Below are 26465 nucleotides of genomic sequence, written 5' to 3' on the forward strand. Positions count from 1 at the left end.
TTTTAAAATTATTTATTTTTGTAAGATATCAAAATTTCTTTTCTTTTTAAAATTATTTTCTGTTTTTAAAAATTTATTAATTTTTTTGATTAATTAGTTTTGTACTCAGTGAATACAGTCAAGTTGGTACCATAGTTAGGCTCATCCATGTACTAACCCCTCCCCCTGGCCCCAGATTCAGGTGCTGCTTTTTGCATCTGGCTTTATGTGGGAACTGGGGAATTGAACCTGTGACATTAGGTTTTGCAGGCAAGTGCCTCAAACACTGAGCCTTCTCTCCACCCCTAATACAGATATTTTAAAAGATGTCCAAATGTTAAATGTCAGAAAAGGTTAATTCCATTCTAATCTTCGTAGTGGTGATGTGGTTAAGATTTTTCTAAGTAAACTATTTTCATCAAGATACAACAATACGCCAAATCACCGAAGGAGGCCAGCAGGGAATGAACGGCTCAGCGGAGGCTGGGCAGCACAGAGTGGCGACATTCAGCTATTATAACTGTTGACAACTAGGTTCATGGATAGAGTGGGCTTTCGTCTTTCCAGACTCCTCTCACTGATTCCGTGTTTAAGGAGTCATGCAATGCCAGTGGTCTAGTGGGTCCCACGTAAGCCAGATACAGTGATGCAGTCATAAGGTCACACATGCGCAAAGGGGGCACACATATCTGGAGCTCGATTGCAGTGGCTAGAGGTCCTGATACCCCAATTCTCTCTCTCTTTCTCTCTCACACACACAAAAGGACAGTCTGTTGGGCTTGCCTCAAAAAAGGGGGCATTTTAAGCCATTGTACTTCAAAAAATGCACTACTTTGATAGAAAGGCATATTGTGGTGGTTTGAATCAGATGGATCCTAGAAAGTTATGTGTTCTGAATGCTTGATCCCCACTTGGTGGCAACTTGGGAGGTGAAGCCTTGAGGAGGAGGCATGCGGTGGAGGTGAAGCCTTGCGGAGGAGGCGTGCGGTGGAGGTGAAGCCTTGCGGAGGAGGCGTGCGGTGGAGGTGAAGCCTTGCGGAGGAGGCGTGCGGTGGAGGTGAAGCCTTGTGGAGGAGGTGTGCGGTGGAGGTGAAGCCTTGTGGAGGAGGTGTGCGTGGAGGTGGGCTTCGAGGGGATTAGCCCTGGCTTGTCAGTGTCGGGGAGCCTACGCTCTTTCCGCTGTTTCCTCCTGCTGTGGCAGAGGGGAGTTTTAGCCTCTGCTTATGACTTTATCTTCCCTTCCATCATGGAGCTTTCCCCTGAGACTGTAAGCCAGAAACAACAACTTTCCCCTTATCCATAGGAATGAGAAGGTAACTGCAACACATATTTATTTGTGTATCTACATATCTTATAAGTATATTTGAATATGCACCCATGTAGACATGCATGTCTGTATAATACATAAATATGGAGATTCCAAGGCACTCATGTACTTACAAGTGTGGTTGGCTTTATTGTTCCTTTCATATTTATTTAGGAGACAAACTATGTGTTTCATATTTTCTAAATTCGTATTTTCATCCCTATCTTTAGTTCTCTGATTACTTTCTTTTGAACTGTTACACACACCACACACACACACACACACACACACACACACACTTTTTTTTTTTACCTGGTGGTGTCCAATTTGCAAGTATGGAATAAGGTCCAAGTACTGTGACATTATGTGGAGGATGGATGTCTTCTGGCGTCCACACAGGTGTCTGGATGATGTAACCATCACTGGAACTAATGCCTCCTTCGGTTCTGGCTTCTAACGTGTAAATGTACCTAAGGAGGAGCCATAGCAGTAAGTCAGAGCTAGTGTTCTCATGATACTGGGATACTGAGAGCTGGCTTGTAAAAAATATTTTATACTTATTTATTTATTTATTTGAGAGATACAGAAATAGGCAGGGAGAGAGAGAAAAAATAGGCCCACCAGGGTCTCTAGCCACTGCAAACAAACTCCAGATCAGTGTGCCCCTTTGTGCATCTGACTTATGTGGGCCCTGGGGAGTTGAACCTGGGTTCTTTGGCTTTGCAGGCAAGTGCCTTAATGACTAAGCCATCTCTCCAGGCTAAGAGATGACTTTTTGAGCCATGTTTTGTCTTAAATTTCTGACAATTTGTAAATTGTTTGCTCCCTGACCAGAAACTTAACCATTATCTTGGTCATTTTTCTGGCACAGGTAGCATCTCTCCAGACCACCCCTGTTTCTGCCATCCCCAACTTGATTTTGAACCATCTAGTAATCCATTTCATCAAGGTTTCAGGAAAGCCTTGCAGCATGGTAGTGGGCTGTGAAGATTCAAATTAATCTTTTCTATTTTTAAATAGGTTGATGTTCAGGGAAATACATTTAGAGGAAGAGATTTTTTAAATCAATCTGTTATTCTCCATAATAAAACTAAATTGTTTTCAGTTCTCTGCACTAAAACATCTGTTGGTGGAAGATATATCTTGTCTCTGCTGAGAAATGAATGAGAGTGGATTTCAAACCTGTGGGATAAGTTATTCCACAAGCCACTACCATAGACACAGAGAGCATAAGAGAAGGAAAGGCAGGGCATGCAAAATAAAATGCTCTCCTGCTAAGTTTGGAATGCTGGTTCTAAAGATAATTTGGTAATTCTTAGAAGTGTATAGTTTGCTTATTTGGTCTATTTAAGACCAAGCTTTGCGGGCTGGAGAGATGGCTTAGCGGTTAAGCGCTTGCCTGTGAAGCCTAAGGACCCCGGTTCGAGGCTCGGTTCCCCAGGTCCCACGTTAGCCAGATGCACAAGGGGGCGCACGCGTCTGGAGTTCGTTTGCAGAGGCTGGAAGCCCTGGCGCGCCCATTCTCTTTCTCCCTCTATCTGTCTTTCTCTCTGTGTCTGTCGCTCTCAAATAAATAAATAAAAAATTAAAAAAATATATTAAAAAAAATTAAAAAAAAAGACCAAGCTTTGGCATTAAATAGAGGATGAACTTTTTTCTTATGTTGTAAAGACATTTTATGTAGTCTGAAAACTAACAAAGACTTAGCACTTTCAACCACTACTGTAAAGCTAATGAATAAGGAGATTAATTCAACAATTGGATAACATCTCGATGGGACGCTTCTTTCTCAACCATGAGCACCTGAGAAAACTCACTGTCTAGTTGGCAAAGGCTCCCTCAGTTACCTGCTGTTGGGCTCCAGGTTTTTATCAGTGAAATTCTGTTCATCACTGCCACCCAGGAAAAGCAAGCTTCCATTACGAGTCAGTTGATATTGAGAAATGAGGCCATTGGGTTTTTCTGGAGGATTCCAATATAATTCCACTGTTGTAGAATTGATGATAATGTGTCGTGGTGTCACCCAAACTCCTGGTAAAATGACACAGTGGGGTTTTATTGTAAGTATAAAATACATTCCTTAAGAAAAGTCACTCTACTCCCTCACAAACCAGAATGTTCTTATCTGTTGATTTTTTTTAATTCTCACTGTGAAAAACAAGAACACATTTTATTTACTTTTGAGATGAAACATAACTGAACATAAATCGATATTTCCTATTGCGTTTTTAATCACTAGTGCGGGCCACTTTCTGCATCTGAGATGCAGCTCTCAGCCTAATTTAATTATAGCCTGAAGACCAGCAGGAATTTCAAACTTTGAAACTACTGACTTGGTTTATTGAAATAAGAATAGTCTTGTAGTTTTCTGCTATAAAATTCAGCAAATGAGAATCTCACTTTCCTCCCCATGCCATGGCTGTTCTTATTTTCCTGCTTGTTCTCCAGCTTCCCCTTCTGGCCTAATCCACTGGCTTCTCTTCCTACTATATATTAAAATGGTGCAGTGTCTCAGATCTAGGATGATTCTTGTGCCCCACTCTGATTTCCTCTACTACCTCTCCTTCTCTGCTTTCTTATCCAACACTCACGGTCTCCACTCACTCCTCGGCACGCTATCGCTTCCTGATGCACTATCTTATAGTAGTGACCTCTCCGGGGTTTCAGACTCGCGGATCCAACTGTTTATTTGACACTTCCATTTGGATGCCGACTTACATGTAAACAATTCAAAGCCTCCAGAATGGAACTCTTGGATTGGCTGTACACATTCCACACATCTCTATCTATTTATTTTCTTGGGCAAAGCACACAGTCATGCTCATCCTGAGGTCTTCACCCTCTGCCCTCCAATCAAGCCCTGCAGACTACACACAGCACCCCACATGGGCCAAGCCACAGTTCTCTCTCCTGCACTTGAGCCCCAGCCATCTGCGTGTTTATGCACTGCTGGGGACGGAACTTGTTATGCAGTCTCATGTTGAGCTGCGTCCCCAACCCTGTTTAAACTGGTTTCTGTGTTTTATCTACTTATATATTTATTTATTATTAATTAATTTTTTTGAGGCAGGATCTCCCATAGTCCCTTGTCTTTCTTTGTGGCTGAGGGTAGTCTTGAACTCCTGATCATCTTGCTTCTACCTTCTAAGCACTAGGATTCCATGCATGCACCACCATGATTGGAGATCTTTGTTTTCAATTTTGGCTTTCTATATCTCATTGGAATCCTTATATAAATGTCTGCATATATTAGGAAATGCAAAACATGAAAAATCTAATTCTTTTCTATTTTTTTCAAACAATCCCATTCTTAAAATGACCTGTTTTGTTCCTGTTTTTCTGGCTCTGGCCTACTTGGTGTCACTCCCTTGATCATTTATGAACCTTCAGCCACACTGGACTTCTTTCTATCCTTGGAATGTTTCAAGTTCTTTGCAACTTTTGGGCTTTTGTACTTCCATCAGAATATATTTGTGGCCAATGTCCTAATATTTCTGAATTTTATTTGTTCAGTCATCTGTAAATTCTACCTCATCCCTAAGGTCTTATTTGGCCTTTATTCTCCAAGTCTAATCCGTTCTAAAGGAATTCCAGCTTGGTTTATACTACATGTCCTTTCTGATTTCTCACTCATCATTCATAACATGGTAATCATCTTTTTTGAAATATTATGATGCTTATGTTGATACTAGTGGATGATTTTCCCCTTCGTCTGCTTCAGAGCAAAGCTATTTATATGAGGACAGGGAATTTCTTTCTTTCTTCTTTTTCTTCTTTTTGTATTTTTAGTTTTCCCAGGTAGAGTTTTGCTGTAGCCCAGGCTGACCTAGAATTCACTATGTAGTCTCAGTCTGGCCTCAAACTCACAGTGATCCTTCTACTTCAGCCTCCTGAGTGCTGGAATTAAAGGCAAGCAACACTATGCCCAGCCCTAAGGACAGGGATTTTCTGTCTTTATTTTTCAACATATGTCTATGAATAGCACAACTAATACATATTGTCTAATAAATAAACATATTGTAACATATCCTGTAAACTACTGCATCAGTCAGGTGAGAAGTTTCCAGGAAATGCGAGGATGACTAAGCTCATTGTTTTAAATTGACCCCTCACTATAATATATATATATTACACATATATACATATATTATATATATATACATATATATACTCTAATAGTCATAATTCAAGGTGAAATGCTCAAGTCCTCTTGTAGGTACGAAAACCTCCTAATGGAGAGGCTGGGAAAGAGAAAGATCAGCCCGGATAGTGTGTGCTGCCTCCCAGTCATGCTTTGAAGTATCACAGAACACTCTTACAGACCTTTTAAAAAGCCCATTTTATTCATTCCAGTTTACTACAATCAATAGTTTTGGTTGTGTCTCCTGTGCAAGATACTGTATAAAAGGTAAGATTTCGACATTGCTGTTAAAAGAAAAATAATCTGAACATGCAGATACAATTGATTTAACCACAGTCTGAAGAAAAGAAAACAATCTAGATAGATGTCAAAATGCCTTGAGCACATGGATGTTCTAAGGAATAAGTTATTCCTAAGAAGAAGGTAATCTATCTTGTGCTAGATATTCAGAAAGAACTCACAACTTACAGTGCACACTTCATCTGGGTTTCTAGGCCAGTCACTGCTAGACAATCAACCAATTACTGAGCATTCTGATTTAAACAGGATATTAATTTGACTCAGCAGAAAAAAATATAAATGTTTCATCTATGTTCTACAGTCATCTCTTTCTCTCCTTGAAGGATGAATCTAAAATCAGCAAGGAACGGAAAGGCTGTCATTTACTTTGCAGTTTAAATCCTTCAGTTCAAAGTGGCTTATGGACATGGACATACTAAGGAACTGAAAGGAACTGGAATTTGGGGGCTTCACAAAGCTACAGGTTGGTGAAAGCCCTGTGCAAGTTTCCCCCACAGTTTTTACTGGGACGATAAAGTTCCGATGTGAGAGTAACTTTTGACTTGAGTACAGCTACCTTGACCCTTTCATTTCCGTCAGTACACGAGATGTTCGGGAGAGCAATGCTCACCTATGCTCAGACACCTGAGCACGCTCCCGGTGGAAAATTTGCTCTGTTCTCTTTCCTACTCACAGTCTCATTTCAGGGGGCACCAGAAAAACCTACTCTGCACAATACTGGGCCAGAGTTGAGGCAAATCAAAGGGAGAAAGTGGACAGTAGGAAGGGAAGTGCCCTAGGAGAATAAGGCAGGTCTACACAATCTGAAAGCTGCAAGGGGCAAAAGCCAGTAGGTAAATGTTAGGATTTTTAACACAATTGCTACCACAAAGAGTACATGACTACTGGATTCAGTTTAAATTTATCTTGAATTCCATGAATTATTATCCTCTTCTCATGGTCCCACAGATCTTCATTTTAATTAAGAAAATCTCAACACTTGCTATGAATTGGATTTATTGAAATCTGTCAGTATGAGCCAATTTTGTATTAGCTTAGGTCAAGGACTATTGACTCTTGTGGACTATTTGCTATTAGGTAATATTTTTCATTCACCATTCTTCCAGACTTTGTGTTATTTTCTGTGTCAGACACTGAGCGTGTGTAAAGAGATTACTTAACCTTAGTCTTCAAAGAGCTCATAGTATCATGTAAAATAAAGATAAATAAATAAGAATACTATAGTGTACTATGACCAGCGCTCTAAGGGGAGGAAGTGTGGTGGCTGAGATAGCCCTCAAGAAAGTGGCTTCCACAGGTTTGGGGGATGATCAATGGGGAGAGGAGAGGAGATGGAAGCAGGGACAGTGTGCCAGAAGAGGAGATACCTGAGCCATGATTTGAAGTAAAGTGAGACTTAGTTGGTTGAGGGCAAAGAACAAGAATGTCTTAGAAGTAGAAAAGCACACAAGACTGTGAGTCCTTGAACATTATCATCTTTATTCATGACTGCTGGGCCAGGTCACCATATTGGCAGAAGGTACATTTTATAGACTTCATTTGTTTTACTAAGAAGATAAGGATTCATGATTTCCTTGGAAGAAATGGATTTGGTGAAGGTGACTAGCATGAGTGATGCCCTTCTTGACAAAGGGAGAAAATGGATTGTGATGGGGGATATGATGAAGATGAAAAATAGGCAGAGGAAGGGAACCTGGTTAGGAGGATCAGAGAAGCTGGAAGGATCTGAACATGGATAGTGGCAAAAGGAATAGAAAGGAAGAAAAATTGAAAAAAATCTTTAATATTTAACATTAATAAGATTTATGAGGGCTGGAGAGATGGCTTAGTGGTTAAGTTATTTGCCTGCAAAGCCAAAGGATCCTGGTTCAATTCTCCAGGACCCATGTAAGCCAGATGCACAAGGCGGTGCACACATCTGGTTCGTTTGCAGTGGCTGAGGGCCCTGGCACACCCATTATCTCCCTCTCTCTGCCTCTTTCTCTGTATCAAATAAATAAATAAAATAAGATTTATGAGGGATAACACATTGCAATCAAAAGGAAGGGAAGAGAGGAGTAAGAATGTGTCCTTTGAGACTTAGGTAGTGGAAAAGAGGGAAACAGGAAGAAAGCCAAGTTGGGAATGAGGAGAGTGTTGAAGAACGGCCTTGTGGTGAGGTGTATGCACAGCCTGCATTAGGAGATGAAGCTAACTCTTGAGGATGGAAGTCCTCAGTGCAGAGTACAGGAAGTGCCCAGGGAGGCACCCGTGGTTGAACAAGGACCGTGGAAGAGCAAACCAGAGTGAAAACGAGGCAGAGTAATCTTGGTTGCCTTTTCTTTCCCCAATTACTGAGTCTTGAGGAAGACATGGCTGCAGTTTCACATAATTTATCTCCAAGGCAAATTAGAGTTTCCTGGACTGGCAGTGGTTCTAAGAAAAGGGAATAGTCATCCCATTCAAAATACCCTCCCCCCACGACACATTACTTGATGAGAGACATCTAAAATTCCATGAGGGTAAAATGGTAGGGAGCTGGCTCTAACTTGTCATGATGTCCTAATGCTTGTATATTGTCATTGTTTTGATTGAAAATGACAGAAAGATGAGAAGGCTCAGGGAGGCTTTGAGAAAATGCTTTCCTTTATCTTTTCCACGTGCATGTAGGACTCTTGTACACTAGACCCACACACAATGCCTGACTACCGCCCAAACTGGCATTGTATGATTAACTGTATCTTGGTTAGTAATTTAAAAGGATAGATCTGTTTGGACCCTGAAGTAAATTAACAGCCCTTATTTACCTTGCAGCTCCTAAGTTATGCACTCGAACTATAATTATCTCATATGCAGGTTAAGGGCAAATGGCACTTATGCAGCCCTAAACATAGACCTAAGCTATGTTTCCTCTGTACAGAAAACTTTGCTATTTCTTTGTATGGTTATTTGTTTTATGAGAATAGTCCATAATTAAAAAAATGAGGACAACAATAATTATATCATGCTATGCTACACTGCAAAAGCTATACTTTCTAAGTCATAAAATCTCAATATTCTCAAGAAATTTTGATGAAGTAGGAAAATAAATGTACCTTTAAAAAATTAAATGTGTGAATTTGGTTAATAAACAAGAATGAGAGAACTTTTTATTTCATTAGGCTTGAGTTTCAGCCAAAACTAGTTGATAGATCCTTTAGAAATTATCCATTACCATCAAAGTATCCATTTGATAGTTTACCTTTCCAAAAAATCTACTGCTGGTTTCTTCCTTTCAAAGGAACACTAAGCTTTTTGACATGAAACATTCTTTATATAGAAAACATCATTAGTGAATGCCTGGTGAGGAGCCATATGCCCCATATGTGGAATTTTCCATTTTATTCCCCATTTACTAGTAGGAAGTACAGGTCTAATATTCTGAGGTACAACATCCCCTTCACTAGAAGAGTAATGGACAAGTGGTTCAGGACTCTACCACAGTAACAGACATGATGATCCTGTTTAGAATTTATTTATGCCTGTTTCCTTACATGCAAAGCTGGAAGACACGATTAACAAAATAAACAGTTGATCCCTAACAGAACCTACTGAACATGATGCTTTCCTCCCCAAAGTAAATGACATCATTCACCCCAGTTGCCTACCTACAGGCTCTCATTGCCACCATTTCAGTATGGATACTTTCCTACTTATTTAGCATTAAAAATGAATGTCATTGTCTCAGTGTGTTTTTATACATAAAATATATTAAAATAGTTCTACAATGTCCTCTTTTTATGAACAGATCATCCCATTGTTTTCATTGAATGCACAGGACCTTCAATGTGCAAATGTCTGACTTTTACTTACTAATTCTCTTACCATGGGTGTTGAAATTGCTCCTAACATTTTGACATTTAGGAAAAGCATGCTTCAACATTCTGCATGTGGTGTTGTTTCTGGCATGATTAATAAAAATATAGTTGCTGTTAATGAAGTATGATTTTAAATTTAATAGACATGATTAATTTAAAGAAGAGATGACCCTGCTTTTTATCCCCTCAGATTATCTGTACATCTCACCATTGTTTGTCAAAATTGGAGTCCAGCACAGATTATTAGCCTCATCTTGATGACTATTGTGGCTTGTAATCTCTCTCTAGGTTATCTGTTCTCATAAATATCTGGGTAATCATCCTCTATCATTACTGATTACAATTTCTTGAAGGCTCTGATGAAGACAATGTCAGCAGAGGGCATGGCATTTGTTGTATGTTATCAGTAAAGTCTGGCTTCACGCTTGAGTTTTGAGGAGTTTCACATGCACATATTAGTAATATTGACTCCATAGAAAAGGGTGTCGAGAAGGCTTAAAGAACTGAAGGCAACTTACCTTGAGAGGCAACATATGGCTTACTTAAGCCTGAAAAATGGAAAGCTAGGAAAGTATTTTATTTTGCCATAGAAACTTTATTTCTCCTTCCTAATTTGTGATGAAAGAGGTTTTTAGAGTTTACTTGAAATACCACATGAAAATCTTTTCTCCCAAACCATGGCGATTCACTCCTTACCTTGAGGGGCTGCCTGCAGTGTGTGACCTAGAAAAGGCTCGCTGGAAGTGCATCCGGCAGATGTACAAGCCGTAAGTGTGAAGCTGTAGTTTGTGTGTGGCTGGAGACCTAGAGGGAAGAGGATCAAGTCTGTCTTGAGAGGGTTATTCATTAGCAGTTAAGGACCAGAAGTTACATGCTGAGTTGTAGAAGTGATTTTCAAACATTTTTTAAGGCCCTTCTTTAAAACACTCTGTGGGACTGGGAATAACCTACAGCCTTTGGCATACAAGACAAGGGGCTTGCCATTGGGTTAAAGCCTCCAGTGCCTTATGATACTCTGCAATTTTCATTAAATATATGGAAACCTTATGAGAAGTCACATTAATAGACTCTCCATTTATTAATAGAAATGAATTCTCAGCCTTAAAAGAGACCTTAAAATTCACACAGGACACCCATTCTTCTTCCACTTTCCCTGGTCAAGATGTCATTGAACAAACTGTCCCACTTTCACCGTGGGAGCGCTGCATGTCCCAGAGAGTCCACACCCTGTTTAAGGAGCTCTAGGGTCCTCCTTATTTTGTTTGAAGGTCCTTCCTTATATTGTGGTGAAATCTTTTTGCTGCTTCCACCCTTGGGGACATATAAAACAAATCTAATTTCTTTTCCACCTGACAGTTCCTTAAATATTTGCAGACAGTTATCAAGTCCCCCTGAGTTTTCTCCAGACCAACCACCCTAGCTTCTGCAACTGCCTCTTATCTAAACAGGGGCAGGAAAAAATAAAAGAAGGTTATATTCCACATTATCTAGCTGCAAGCCATATTCAGCTCATATTAACACCAGCCAACACTTCAAATAGCTTTTTACCTTTTCACCATGATGTTCATCGTGTCCCATCTTTCCCTCTTTTGACATATAGATCTTTGTCTTGCACATGAAGGATAATTTAGTGAGGGCCTTGTGCTTATTTACTTCTTCTGTATTTATTACATGAGGCAGCACAGCAACTGTTCAATAAGTGCTCCGGAAATAAAGAATGACTCAATCCATTTATGACAGAAGTTGTATATTGTTATATTTCAGCATCCGTGGCTGGTGACCTTGGACAAAGTTACCTAGCTTCACTTTGCCTTGGTCTATTGATCTGCAAAATGGGGAATCACTATAGCATGTAGCTTATATGAGAAGATGAAATGGAATACTCAGGTAGTATTTTATCTCCTCAGAAGCAACATTAAGGTTCTGCAGCATTCAACAAGAAGTGTATTGAGGCTTATAAGATCTTACTTTGATTCTTGGGAATGTTCAAATAATACTAAAGATGTCTTAAGTTTTGTTGAAAGAACAATTTTTAGTCTACATGCCAAACTTAAGCTAAGTATAGCATGTATTCAATGATTCTGTGTGTGTGTGTGTGTGTGTGTGTGTGTGTTTTCCCTTAAATTTCTAGGTGCACTTTCACACATTTTGCTCTTTTGGTGGAATGATTCTTCCTGAGGACATGTTCACACATCAGCCTGTCACTTTATCTATTTTTTTGCTTCAATGATACATTTTAAAAGATTTTTGTCTCTTCTGTTGTACATAATGCACCAAAATCTCTGTTTTATCCTTTTAAATGTAGTTGTTCCTAGCCTTCAATATTCTGTGGTGTTTGAGTATGTGTCTGTGAACTCTCTCCCCTTCTGTGACCTATTCTCTGAAAGTGCCTAGGCTTGGCTTTGCCAGTGGTGACAGAGCATAGAGGTGGTGCTTACTAAATGAGTGGAGAAATGTACGACTGGATTCATTCAGGATAGGTGTCTGGGCCCTGGCTCTCAGCAAACCGTAACTTTATGTGTCTGGATTGGCTCGAGCCTTCTGCTTCAGAGCCCTTTGTGCTCCTTATCAACCTAGTGATAAGATGCAGGAAGTTATTTGATTCTAATCTTCAATTTGGTTGCATGAAGGATTTACATAATTTTGATGTTTACTTGATTTTTAGATGAGGGATATGACTAAAGATCTAAGCCATACCCAAGTCATATGTGTTTGATAAAGGCTTATGGGAAAATGCTAAGATTATAGAACACAAGGCTCAAAAGAAAACAATAGGGAAGTTCCAAGAATGAACATCAGGTTTTGCAGAGGTAGATCAAGTTACCTTAACAATGTCTACTTTTTACTCCTACTACTGAAATAGGGTATCTTAGCCATTGTCATGCCATTTCATCTTGACTATCTTACTTTTCATACCAGAATAAATAGTCTTTGAGACTAGGGATTTTTATCTTTGTATGGTTTCTAGGTAAATATTGCTTTGAGAAGAGTAAACCCACACAAGTGTTCTATGAACAAGACAGGGCTGTGGGGCCACGAGGTAGAACAAGTCTGTTGCTATGATGTGGCCAAACAGGTCTTTCCTTACAGTACTATGGGTGTCCCTGACCACCATGTCTATTTCACATAACTTGGAGGCTCTCCTTGGATATCATTACTGTCTATGGAACACTCACTAAATAGTAACAAAATCAATGTTATTTATGAGTAAATAACTACTTTACGGTGTTTGTCCTGAAAGCTAGATATAAGCATGGTGGATGAAAGTGAAGACATGTTTGTACACAGTTTTTCCTTGAGAGTATTAGCTATTTCCCTGGAAAAGTCTGACAGAAACCATGGTCTCATTTCTTTCCTCACTTTGTATTCTGATTGGTCTGGCTTTAGGTAAGCAGTAACTGCCAAAAACAATTTTAAGATGAATATTAGAGAAATAAGAGAAAACAAACCATCAAGAGGCACAGTGAATTTTATTAGAGAGCTTGATGTATTTTTAAAATTATTATATTATTATATTTATTGAAGGAAGCACAGAGCCAAGGAAAGACACCCACATCTCTAGAGGTCCCATGTGGAGGGGCTGGAAAATAAAACAGAACAAAAGAGAGAAGAGAAAGTTCAGGGAGCTCCTTGCATGTGGGGAGCTGTGGAAAGTAAGGTCTAAGGGGCTGGGCTGGGCCAACCCAGGTCCAACAGAGGGATAAATTCACCCATAGCAATAATTTTCTAAGTGATTAGAGAGCCTGCCTTACCCTTTCAATGGTATTTATCTGTATTTTTAATAAAGACAATGGTTAAGAGGAAAATTCTTGTGCATAAAAATGGAAATTGTCATTTGCTTATAGAAGTGAGCATGGTCTGGCACTCTAAAAGGCAATGTTCAGCAATGGTTTAAGAAGTGGAATCTCAAGTGGCCTGGGAGTGTGTGCTCAATTCAGGAGGATGTGTTGAAGGGACTTGCTGTGGGTGTTTGCATTGAACATGGTCAGTTCACAGATCACATCACAGATCTGGGACTGACATCAGTCTGTTCCTGGCTTACCCAGCAGATTATGATGCTAGGGGTGAAGGGATTTTGCTTTTCTTGATGCTACTGGGGCACTAGGATGAATGGGGAATGGGCATAGAAAACCCACCTTTGAACACAAACTCTCTGTCTAGAAATCAGGGAAGGTTAGTCATTGCCAGGTCAAGGAGGCATCAAAATACCTGATTTCAAGACATATTGTAAAGCCCTAATAACCAAAATTGCATGGTACTTTTGTAAAAAGAGACACACAGGCCCACATAGCACCAACTAGATGCCAATACATACAGCTTTTTAATAAGTGGTACTGTATAAAAATGTATATTAACATGAAGAATATTGAAACTTGATCTCTGTATCTCACCCTGGAAAAAAATCAATTATATTTATCAAATTTTGCTTTTGTGTCCTGTGCTCTGGGATCGTATCCAAAATACCATTGCCTACTTCAATGTCTTGAAGTATGTTCTCTATGCCACCTTATAGTATTTTCAGAGCTTCACATTTAGATTTTTATTCTACTTTAAATTGATTTCTTAATTTAAACACACAGTTATTGAATGGTCAGCTTGAAGAACAGACAAATCTGTGCTCTACATTCTTGCCACTACCTAAGGCTTGTATAGCTGAAAGCATTAAAGCTCATTAGTGGTTGTCTCTCCAATGATGAAATAGTGCCTCGGGGGCCAAAGACTCTGTGGCAGCTTCTTCATTGTTACTTTGGGTGACAACTCTTAACTGTCCATGTTTCCAGTCTTTAAAAAATGAAATAAATGTATGAAGAGGATGGAGTGCATGAATGAGTGACTACAAAAACTACACAACTGAAGGGAAAAATATTGTGTTATTTTCAGTGGCTTTTTTTTTTTACTTCTCTTTTCTTTGATATCTACATAGAAAGCATATTTTAGGAGAATTACAATTATTTTGAAAGGAGTTAGTTATAAGTTACATAAGTAACATGCTAGCTAAGGTTTAATTAACATGCTTTTGTCTTCTTGCACTCCACAGGTGTTAAGACCATCTTTGCCCACACTAATGCCTGGTATATGCATTATTTTATCTCATCACCTCAGAGATGACACGCTAACCATTGAGAGCTGGAAAAGAGCATGATCTCCGAGATCAGGAAGAGTGAGGCCAGGACTGGAGCTTGTGTGCTTGGACTAAATGAACTGACACACAACAATTAGAACAGTCCTCCTGGTCCTATAATGAAAATAACATAGTTGAAAGGCTGGGGAAACCCCTAACATAACATATCCATGTGAGGATCTATATTTCAATCTTGTCACTTTGAATATTCTCACAAGTCATGTGCTGAGGGAGTGGAGCATGCTGGGCCCAGTAGTTCTGACAGTTACTGACCCACAACCAGCAACAAGTTTCCTGGCTATCTGCTTCAGTTTTCACATCTGTAAACTGTGGGCATGATTGTGCTTAGTTCAGTTGTGGGCTAGCATGAGGGAAGACAATGTCTGAAGCTGTCATTTTCCATATTTTTAAGATCTTATATTTTTCATATGAGGAGGCTGGATTACTAATAGGCTTCTTTTAAATCATCAGTATGTGAAGCATGAGCTACATTTGGTGTGGATGATTTATACCAACTGAATGACCTTTCATATATATGACTCAGTAAAACTCAATAACATCCACACATTTCAATGGAATTTGCTGTCATTTTAAGTAAGCCCCTACTGATAGTCCTTAAAATGAAATATACACGAAATATTAGCAACAGGCAATGAAAAGGGCATGCCAATTGAAAACTACTCATGAATTGATCAGGATGAGCAGAGGGAAATAAAGAGATGTCTCAAAGGAACCATTCTGACTGTAACTTAATCCTGAAGTCGAAGAGTAGAAGGAGAAAAGAAAACATCATTCAAGTGCTCAGTATTGAATTAGAAGAGTAGGAGACAGCCTTGTAGAGCGGAGAATGGCAGAGGCATGGAGGAAAGCCAGGCATTTAACATTTCACAATAGCAAAGATGACTGGGGCTAAAAACTCCCTGAATTTCCCTACAGGAGATCATGTTCGCTTTGAAAGGAAAGAGGCATCATATAACCAAACTCATTATAGTTACACTTTCAAGTAACATTACTTTCAAGAGTAAATGTGTGTTAAAAAGGGACTGTAAAAAATCTGGCGATGCCTCATAAAAATATGATTTGGCAAAATTCATGTTAATGTCAGTCACACTTTATTCACTCTGTAAAGAGTAGCTTATTTCTGGGCTGGAGAGATGGCTTCACAATTAAGGCACTTGCCTGTGAAGCCTAAGGACACATGTTTGACTCTCCAGGTCCCACTTAAGCCAGATGCAAAAAGTGACACAAACATGTAAGGTCACACATGTGCACAAGGTAGCACATGCATCTGGAGTATGACTGCAGTGGCAGGAGACCCTAGTGCATCAATTCTCTCTCTCTAGCTCTCTCTCATTCTCACTCTTGCTCTCCCACATAAAGAAAAGTCAGTCTGTTGGGCTTGTCTCAAAAGAGAAAAAGAGTAGCTTGATTCTGATTTTTAATCTCCAGATGAACTGTCAGGGAAAGGTACTTTGTTACAATTTCAGACAGTAATTGCTCTTCCACATTGTTCAACAGAAGTTTCTCTAGTGTTAGCCATCACTTCCTAAGGAAGTACCAAGCAGCCAAGAGTCTGTAATTCCAAAGGTTCATCAGTGGGGACTGAGTTAGGAGAAAGAAGTTCTGGCATGCTGCTGTAGAGTAGGCTGACTCCAGACAATGGTAATTCCCCGGAGTGTTTCTCAGAAAGGATCCAGAAGGCTTTCTGCATAAGGAAATGATCAACGATTGAGGAGGCCATATTGATTCTGACATTGCACCATGAATACATGCACAGAAGCATCACATGGCATTCCATAACTATGCATAGCTTAAATTTGTTTTTGGTGGTATTTGGGATTGAACCTACACACTAGGCAAGCACTCCATCAATAAGCTACATCTCAGACCTCTTTTTACTTCTTGAGACAAGGTCTCACTAATTTGTCCAAGCTGACACACTTTGTAGCTCAGGCCAGCATTCCATTTGCAATCCTCCTGCCTTGGTCGCCTCAGTAGATGGGATTGCAGGCTTGTGCTACAAGGTCTACTTTAGCAGGTGCAGATTTAAATCATTTTGAATGTATATATGTGTGTGGCATTTGTGCATGTGTATATGTGTGTATGTACATATGCACTGTGTGTGCACATGTACATGGAGGCCAGGGATCGATGTTGCATATCTTCCTCGGGATCTAGCCACCTTGTTTAGTTGAGACAGGCCTCTCACTGAACCCACAACTCACCAATTCAGCTATTCAGCCAGGCAGCAAGTCCCAGAGATTCTCTGGTCTTCCCCGTCCCCAGCGCTGTGACCACGTGTGTGTCTCCATGCTTAGCTGGCCTTGAACTCACAGCTATGCTACCTCAGCCTTTCAAATCCTGGGATTGCAGGCATGAGCCACCACATCTGGCTTTTTAGCCCCACAATTTTCAATTAATTACTCTGGAATGTTTCCCCAGTGTTAAGAGACACCTAAGCCCTCATCAGACCTGCTGCTTAAGAGAACATAATTCATTCCTCCACTTTTCTCAGTGGACTCAATAATCTATCTAGGTAATCATTTCACCTGTTCCCCTACCCCTAAAGCACATGAGAAGGCTGGCCTATAAAGTCGTGATGACCCACAGAGAAACAAAGCCATAACTTATAGCCATACTGTGATGTGCAGGACGGTGGGTGTGTTCAGTACAAAAGATAGGAAAGGCTTCTATTGACGACCTGCCGTGCGCTGTTTGCATTAGCGAATATGAGAAGATGGTGACTGCCTCTAGGTCCCCATGGGATCAGGCTCAGGGAGATAGCTGAAAATGCTTCAGTTTACTTAAAGCATTGATAACACCTCTAAATAATTAACCGAGGACTTCCTGTCTTCAATTACTGAATGCTTTTTTTAACATCTTGAGAGGATTATAAGCAATTTATGGATTTCACATGATGAGTGCATCCCGCTCTATTCCCACAAAGCATTTACAGGATCATGTTTCCAAAGCGTTGAGGTAATTAAAAATGAGCATGGAGACAGTGGGGCTGAGGCAAGGTGCTGGCTTTCCTCCTGTCATTCTGAAGACCCACATTGTTTTCAGGCTCCGGGAAGGCGAGAGCAATGGCTTCATTAGTGCTCTGTGGGCTTGGGAATGCTAAGGTTTTCGAAACAATGAGAAAATCAAAACATGTATCCTCAGAGGTTCAGGCAGACATCAAGCATCTAAGATAAGCTAGGAATAAACTTGATTATTTTCTTTATCCTGTGAACACAATAAGCACTCATTCACATTATAGAAGGCTTCTGCATGACCTTTGGTCAGTCTGCGAAGTTCTCTGCAGGTGCAGATGCAGGACTGTGGCCAGCCTGGCTGCAGCGTCTCCTTGCCTCTCCTGTTCCATAGGAACTGTGAGCCTTGGGGAATGATGGCTGATTTCCTCTGCCCACAAAGAAATCCCTCTTGTGGGCTTTCAAGCCCAAGTGAAAAATTCTATAAATGTATTTAAAACAAAACAGAAAGTTGAATCAAATGACTTAAATTTCTACCTTTTGATTTTGTAAAAGTTAAAATACGGTAGGATAACCTTAAAATATTTATTCTAATGCAATGATTTCCGGCTCCAGGGTGCATATATGAATTCCTCTTTGACATGAAAATATTGATTAAGAATGACAATGAAAAGAAGAATTGACGGAGTGAAGGGATTTATAGAAAGAAATTTGCAATTATTTTATAATTAATGAGGCCATCCATCCTGTGGGTTTGTACATTATAATTGAATCTGGTCTGCTGGCATGTAAATGCTGGCTCCTAGCACACATCCGTACAGTTGGCAAGCATTCAAAGCCAGGGCTTGTTAGGCAGATAGACTGGGAGAAGTTTCGGTAGCTCTGTATCTGGGTTTATTGTGAAACTTTTACTGGTCCATCATATTACGTGCTTCAAGTCGGCCTTTGAAGCTCTCATTAACATTGTGAAGCTTGAGGGATGGCTCAGTGAATAAGCTCTTGCCATGCAAGTGTGAGGAGTGAGGCTCAGCTCCCCAGAGTCCACACAAATGCCAGGTGGGCAGGGTTGGGTGTGCCTGCAAGGAGATCCCAGTGCAAGCTGGCTGTCTGGAGTAGCTGACATAAGGAAACACGGCTTCGTGTGGGAGAGCCTGCCTCAGTGAACTAGGTAGACAGTGATCGAGGAAGACACTGTATTCTAGCCTCTGGCTTCTGCATGCACACACACATCATATGTGAACCTGCACACATATGTACACACACATGTACACACACATGCACATCAGACACGCTAAACATCCCGTCATTATTTCTTTTTCTACCTCAACACCTTTAAAAAAATGTTCATTTATTTGAGAGAAGGAGAGGAAGAGGCAGAATAAGTGAGCAAGTATGGGCACTCCAGGGCCTCCTACCCTGCAAACAGACTCCAGACACATGCACCCTTTTGGAAATCTGGAGAATCGAGCCCTGGCATGTCAGGTTTTGCAGGTAAGCGCCTTTAGCTGCTCAGCCATCTCTTGGGCCTCTACCCCAAGGCGCTTTGTTTCCCACCTCTGCCTCCTGCCTTGCCTGTGAAGCACCCACAGGTCCACCTTCACTGTCACTGTCAACTTCCCTTGTGGCTGGGGGCAGCTCAGAAGCAGTGGTTATGTTTTAGAACACCTCTGTGTGATGTGGACCCCAGCCAGTGGGCAGTGCCCTGTGTTTTGGGAAGCCATGCAGGCTGAGTGCTGTAGAGAGAAGCGGTGACAGCTCTGCACACCCGAGCAGGTCGCTGTCTCTTCCGCTCAGCTGAGACAGCAAGAGCTCGCCTCACTGGTGGGGACGTGAGCGGAGTCCATCACACCGCGCAGCCCTTTGCGGCGACAAGGCTCCATGGGAAGGAGAGCCTTTAGCCAGGCAAACGGCGCCCTTTCCACCCTGGGTGTGTCTTCCCACTTCCAGGGAAAGGAGACACAAAAAAGGCAGGCGATCTTTGGAACTGACGAGAACTCCCCCATCCCTGCTATCACTGGGCTTGCTCCAGATCTGCAGGTGTGGGGTGCAATGTGCTGCTTAGCATGTCTTGCACACCCTTCTGGGGTTTAGGGGATGTTTGAACAAACACCCGAGTTACTGCCAGTGGCTCTTCATTTCCTAGGCAGAAAATGATGGAACTGAAGAACAAATCAGTGTGGAGTTGCTCCTCTGCCTTGGCTCCCCGTGTTGGATGAGTGTGTCTCCTGAAGAACAAAGTGCATTTAAACAGCACTTCCTGTAAGTGTGGTGCATGTTTTCTCACGAGTCTTGTGAGGTGTGCTGTCCAATGGGAGGAGGTCGTTGGCTCAGGAGGGCTTGGATGGAGGCCTCTGAGCCATGTGGGATGAGGGCAAGTTGGTGAGATTCTGCCTATGGTGTCAAGATCTAGCCTTACACCAGTGTTTGCATAACTCAGTGAATCTCAGTAATGAGCTGGGATATCTAATGTCTCAAATGATTGTTTTCATTAAACTAGAGATAAGAATTCTCTACCTCATAGGTTTGTGATGAGAGTGGAATTGGTGCATGCCAGACGCTTAGGACATGATGTAGTCTCTATTAAGTCATCTACTCCTGAAACATTTAGACAGCTCCTTGGAACATACTGATAATTATTTTAGGTGTTAGAGGGACAGGCCTATGCTCTCTTGGGGTTTGCATTTGAGTATGGAAGACACAAAAAATGCCACAAGAAATTCTGACTATGAGGTACCAATTCTAAGATTCAAGTACAAGTTCAGTGCTGCAGAGATGCCCAGTGGATCAAGCACTTCCCGCACAAGTGTGAGGAGCACAGCATGGATCCTCAGCACCCACGTAAATAAATACCACACGGTTCTGGTGTCCCAACTGTGATCTCAGCATTTGGGAGGCAGAGGTGAGGGTTCCCTAGGGCAAGCTGGTTAACCAGGCTAGCCATATTGGTGACTTGTGCATTCAAGTGAGAATTCCTGTGTTAGCAAGTAAAGTGGAAAGGGACTGACGAAGACACTTGATGTCAAACTCTGGTCTCTACAAACACACACATAGGCATGTGCACCTATACATTCATGTCCACTCCCACATATGCTTACATGTACACATATCACACAGATACGAACATGGAAAAGATACAGCAAAGTGACATAGTGATATGTCAGAGAAGCTAAAAATGTCAGGGAATACATCTTTTTAGAAGAAACATCCCAGCTTAATATGTTAATTACTATTGTAGTCACTGTAAACAGCTACCTAACATCATTCTACTATAGTGTCCAATCTTTAAATCATTATGATAAGCATTGACATAATAATACTGAAATATGACACTATTAATCAAGAGCAATAATGAGAGCAAACAGTCACAGTCAGTCCACCATCAGCTAGCTCTGAGTGTGATTCACTAGGTGACTTTCCTGCCTCCCAGTCCATTCTTGGCTGTCCTAGTCCCATTATCTGTGAATATATCCTTGGGGGAATGAAAACACATCATACTGCTTGTTTTATATAAAAAAAACTTCATACTGATGCAAAACCCCTACACATAATGCATATCAAAGCCAAATATAAATTATTTCTGAAGTTATCCACTGTTGTGGCTTATTGCTGACAGTGTGGGCTCTTCTGTTAGCATGGATAAGTGGGATCTGACCATATGTCAAGAAAACACGTCCTTTCCAAGTGACCTCATATATCAAACACACACCCCTGGGATGCTCCCCTTCCCCAACTGCAGTGACAGCCTCCTCCAGTCAGTTTCCTGTTTTGTCACCTGTGACCGTATGCTGCCTCCTGTCACTGGCGTCAGTGTGGACGAGGCCCCTCCCATCCAGCCAGAGCTGGTACTCTTTAATGATGCCGTTTGGTTTCTCGGGAACACTCCAGCTTAGGGTCAGAGTCTCCGCACTCCGAGCTGTGATGTTTGGTGGTGGGACACTCTCTGGAACTCCTTGGGACGTAACAGCAACTACCTGCAAGCGAAGGAATTAAACAGCAATTTTCTGTCATCGTTCACTAGGAATCGTGATCAATGAGAATGTCAGTTTTGTTTTAAAACATTGTTGTCTGGCCTGGTGTATTATTAACAGGGTTTGGAGAAGCACTTCTCCCTTTTGCCTTCTTTCCCTCTCATCCTATTTAAACAATGAAATCTGACCTTGAATACATTGCCCAAGGCTCCGAACACCATTTATCACAACAGCTTCGACAACGGTTTTGACGGCCGAGCGCAGCCCTCAGTTTGAACAAGTGCGCCCGCCCGGCCGCCCAGCGAACTCGCCGCAGCTCTCTTCCATATGGCCCATCGGTGTCTTTGCATTTTAACAGCCTGATTTTGTACATTTTAAGTACCAGTAAATATGGAGCAAAACCTACATCTGAACCTGTTCGCACAATATTCGTGAATAGTATAAATGGGCAGATTTTCCTGTGACATTGAGAAGATTTTATGACGTATGGGCCCGATGTTCTAGAACAGTACCAAGGAAAAAGCAAAAAATGAAAAATAAACCAGCTAATAAGTCAATGATGTCATGATATAGTTTGGGATAAAAACCAGATGCAAGGTTTTTTTTTTTTTTTCCCATAGAATGAGCTCTGTTTTGGCATCTGGTAGGCACAGGTCCTGTCTATGCAGAAAGCATTGTTCAAAGCGTATTCCAACCATGACATCTGATTGGGCTCATTGGAGGCCATCTGCCTCCCCCTAGCAGGCAAGGGCTGTTTCTGGGGTTCTGTGGGATGTACCTGCACTTGTGGGATGTGGTACTTGGGTGTGAGGAGACTGTTCTCAAGGCTTCACTGCTTCTGACAGGCTTGGCTGTGGAGAAATGGGTCTGTGCTTTCCTCCTTCACAGTTCACTGCTCCTAGTCTCCCTCGGCGGTTTCTCCCTTCCTCCCTGTTTAGCACGCTCCTGCCTCGGCTTCCCTTCTCACTCCGGATGCGCTGGGCCCCAGATGCGGCTGCGCCAGTTCTACGTGGGGCCTGGAGGTCTGCGCTGATGCTCATGGTGCACGTGCTTTACGACCGAGCCACGGCCCAAGCCTACGCTGTTACGCTTCCATTGAAAACTACTGTTTGAAACCTCACATGGTTTCTTCTAGAAAACCCAGTCACCTGGTATAGCAGGTGGCTAGACATTTTCATTTAATCTGACAAATGCTGTCTGTTTCCACCACCCTGCTTTCTGTCCCTTCTCTTTAGCTGGTTCTTTATAGAGCTCAGAATGATTTAGTCTTACGTTTAACCGTTTCTTTGTTTGCATTGGCTTACACTAACACCGCTATTCAAAAGTCGCCACAGCCACACATCTTGAAAACATATGTGACGCTTTCCTTTACTTCTCTCAGAACTGATTATCAAATCTTGCAAAAAATATTCTTTTACCAAGCCAGGCATGGTGGCACACACCTTTAATCCCAGCACTCAGAAGGCAGAGGTAGGAGGATCACTGTGAGTTCGAGGCCACCCTGAGACTACAGAGTAAATTCCAGGTTAGCCTGAGCTAGAGTGAGACATTACTTTGAAAACAAACAAACAGACAAATAAAAATTCTTTTACCTCTACATTTTCCCCCTTGTCAGTTCTCTCTTCTTTTTTCTTCTCTTTCCTTTCCTAGTAGGGTCTCATATATCCCAGGCTGGCCTGCCTTAAACTCTCTATGTAGCTGAGGATGACCTTTAACTTCTGAACCTCTTGCCCCTAAGTGCTATGTTACAGGCGTATATGACCACACTGGTTTATGTGGTGCTGAATGTCAAACCAGGTCTTTGTGCATGCTAAGCAAGCACTTACCAACTAAGCCACACCTCTAGCCCTGGCATTTTGATGCAAATTTCGGACTTTGACTACTTTATTGCACAAGCTTTACAACTATGATGGACTCTTTTATCCGTTTCTATCTACTTAAAACATGGGCTTCTTGATGTTATACTTTTTAAAATTTTACTTTCTATGTATTATAACAGGTTATACTTTTATCCCCTCACCCTGGCTCCCATTACCTTGGGAGCCCTCCTCAGTGGAGTTACGTTGTTCACTGTTGGGCATGAAGGCCTTAGTCAGTCTCTGTGAGGTAGAAGGGCATGTCTCGGTTTATTCCTACCCTCTCTGTGGCTCTTAAAATCATGCTATGAGGGCTGGAGAGATGGCTTAGTAGTTAAGCGCTTGCCTGTGAAGCCTGAGGACCCCAGTTTGAGGCTCAGCTCCCCAGGACCCATGTTAGCCAGTTGCACAAGGGGGCGCATGCATCTGGAGTTCTTTTGCAGTAGCTGGAAGCCCTGGTGCACCCATTCTCTCTCTCTCTGCCTCTTTCTCTGTCTGTCACTCTCAAATAAATAAATAAAAATAAAATATTAAAAGAAATCATGCTATGATATTTAAATGCAATTTGTTATCGAGTAGCATTGGGATTTTATGGACTTGTATAAAATTATTGTCTTACTATAGTTTCTGTTGCTATAACAGAATATCTATGGTTGATAAAAGGAAAGGGCTTTCTATTTTTGGTTGCTGGGTCTGGAAGCCAGGAAACCCAAAATGGGGGTGGTCCCACCTTGGAGGATGGGCTATCCTCTTCTAAGTCAGGTTGGAAAACAGAAAGGCAGTGGGACTTGTCAGAAATAAGCAACACATAGGAAGCTGCTCCCTTTGTGCAACCTGCCCTCCTGGCAGCTCATCTGGTCCTGGGAGAGCGATGACTCACCCATTTGCTCAAGACCAGGCTGCTATGCGAGGGTGGTCTCTCATGTCTGCATGCTGGGAGACCACGCTACCTCTCAAGCTGTGTCTCAGTTTCTTCCAGTATCGGAAGAGACTGCTTCCCATTCCTTCTAGAGCTTGCATGGATAAGTCTAGAGTAACACTATGCATTAGGAAATTAGTGATATGGTATTTATTGTGTGCTAACGGTCTGCCTTGCATTGAGACCAAGCTTCCTCATGAGATTGACTTCAAATACATCCTATGAAACCATAGTAATTACCTAAAAATAATTAATGTGGGGAGTGGGGAAGAAGTATTGACATTGGTTCATGATTTCATTGCTCTTTGTTAGTGAGAGCTTGGTGCTTGGATAAGTCTGCTCTTAGACGTAAGTACCGAGGCCCAGGGAGGAGACACATAAATACTCTACTTAACACCTTTGAGGGGGACACTGGAAACAGCTTCATGTACAGGCGAAACACTGATGCGCCCTCACATGGCTCTCTTCTTCTCACAGTCAGGCAAATCTCCTCACCTTGCTACTGGCTGTGCAGCCTGCAGCCGTGCATGCTTGCAGCTGGTATGAATGCTCCTGGAGAGGTCCAATCCCCTCACGGTCCGTGAAACTCAGCGATATTCCCCGAAAGACTTCAATTCCATCTCGTAGAAGAATATAGTAAATTACGGGACCTGAAAGACAGAGAGAAATGTTTGTTTTTCAGACTCTTGTCCTTTAAACTATGTTTGCACAACAAATACAGTATTCTTGAAGAAATGGGCTACTAAAGCATTGCTAAAGTTTAATTAGTTAGTATAGTATGATGACTGGCCAGTTATTAATTATACTACCAAGCAAGAGATAGCTTTGTCTATTTTTTGCATGTGTGTAGTATGTGTGGTGGGTTATGTGTGTAATGTATGAACATGCATGTGCAGAGGTCAGAGGAGAGTGTTGGGTGTCCTCCTCCATCCCTTTTCCACTTGTTTCCTTCAGATGGAGTCTCACTAAATCATGGCTATCATTTTTGGCCAGCTGTCTGACCAGTGAGCCCAGGTAATTCTCTTGTCTCTGCTCTGCACGAACTGGGATTACTGGCCTGAATGTGATACCTGGCTTTTTATGTGGTTGCTAGGGATCAAATTCAAACCATCTCAGGTCCTCTCATGACCTCATGCTTGCAGGGAAAGCACTTTTTTTAAAAAATTTTTTTTGTTCATTTTTTATTTATTTGAGAGTGACAGACACAGTGAGAAAGACAGATAGAGGGGGAGAGAGAGAATGGGCGCGCCAGGGCCTCCAGCCACTGCAAACGAACTCCAGATGCATGCGCCCCCTTGTGCATCTGGCTAACGTGGGACCTGGGGAACCGAGCCTCGAACTGGGGTCCTTAGGCTTCACAGGCAAGCGCTTAACCACTAAGCCATCTCTCCAGCCTGGAAAGCACTTTTTAAAAATATTTACTTATTTAAGACAGAAGGAGGAAGAAAGAGAGAGAAAGAGTAAGTGAGAGAGGGAGAGAGAGAGAGAATGGGCACATCAGGGGCTCTAGCCACTGCAAACAAACTCCAGATGCATGCACCACCATGTGCACTTGGCTTATGTGGGTACTGGGGAATCAAACCCAGTTACTTAGGTTTCTCAGTCAAGCACCTCAATCACTAAGCCCCACAACTCCAAAGCACTCTTAATTGGGAAGAAATCAACAACTAAAGAGGAAAACAAATACAAAAAAAAAATCCCCAAACTATTCTTCAATTGATAGCAATTTGCACTTAAATACAGAACCATTTCCTCAAACTAATATGGATTATTGACACAGATAACCAGTCATTTATGTTTATTTCTGTTCTTTATTAAACAAATTTCTTTCTACATTAGATTGAATTTGCCTTAACTGTTTGTTCTGCTTGTTTGAAACCAGCTCAGATATGCATTAGGACTCAAGCTTTTTTTTTTCAAAAAATTTATTCATTTATTTATGAGAGAGAGAGAGAGAGAGAGAGAGAGAAAACACCAGGGCCTCTAGCCACTGCAAGCAAACTCCCGATGCATGTGCAGCCTTGTGTATCTGGCTTTACATGGGTACTGGGGAATCAAACCTG

The 26465-nt window shown here is 41.6% G+C and overlaps 1 protein-coding gene across 1 annotated transcript in view; it reads right to left on the reverse strand.

Annotated features, from left to right (window-relative positions):
* The window catches only part of Ush2a (usherin), a 755222-nt gene that overhangs the window by 119606 nt on the left and 609151 nt on the right, over positions 1-26465 (reverse strand). Inside the window, exons 53-57 of the mRNA XM_004672003.2 lie at positions 24898-25052; positions 21432-21630; positions 10259-10366; positions 3133-3316; positions 1598-1755 (exon numbers count right to left, since the gene is read on the reverse strand). Of these exons, the coding sequence (XP_004672060.2) occupies positions 1598-1755; positions 3133-3316; positions 10259-10366; positions 21432-21630; positions 24898-25052 (804 nt within the window). The remainder of the gene's footprint in view (positions 1-1597; positions 1756-3132; positions 3317-10258; positions 10367-21431; positions 21631-24897; positions 25053-26465) is intronic.

This window comes from Jaculus jaculus, chromosome 1 (genome assembly GCF_020740685.1).
Source record: "Jaculus jaculus isolate mJacJac1 chromosome 1, mJacJac1.mat.Y.cur, whole genome shotgun sequence".
Lineage (NCBI taxonomy): Eukaryota > Metazoa > Chordata > Mammalia > Rodentia > Dipodidae > Jaculus > Jaculus jaculus.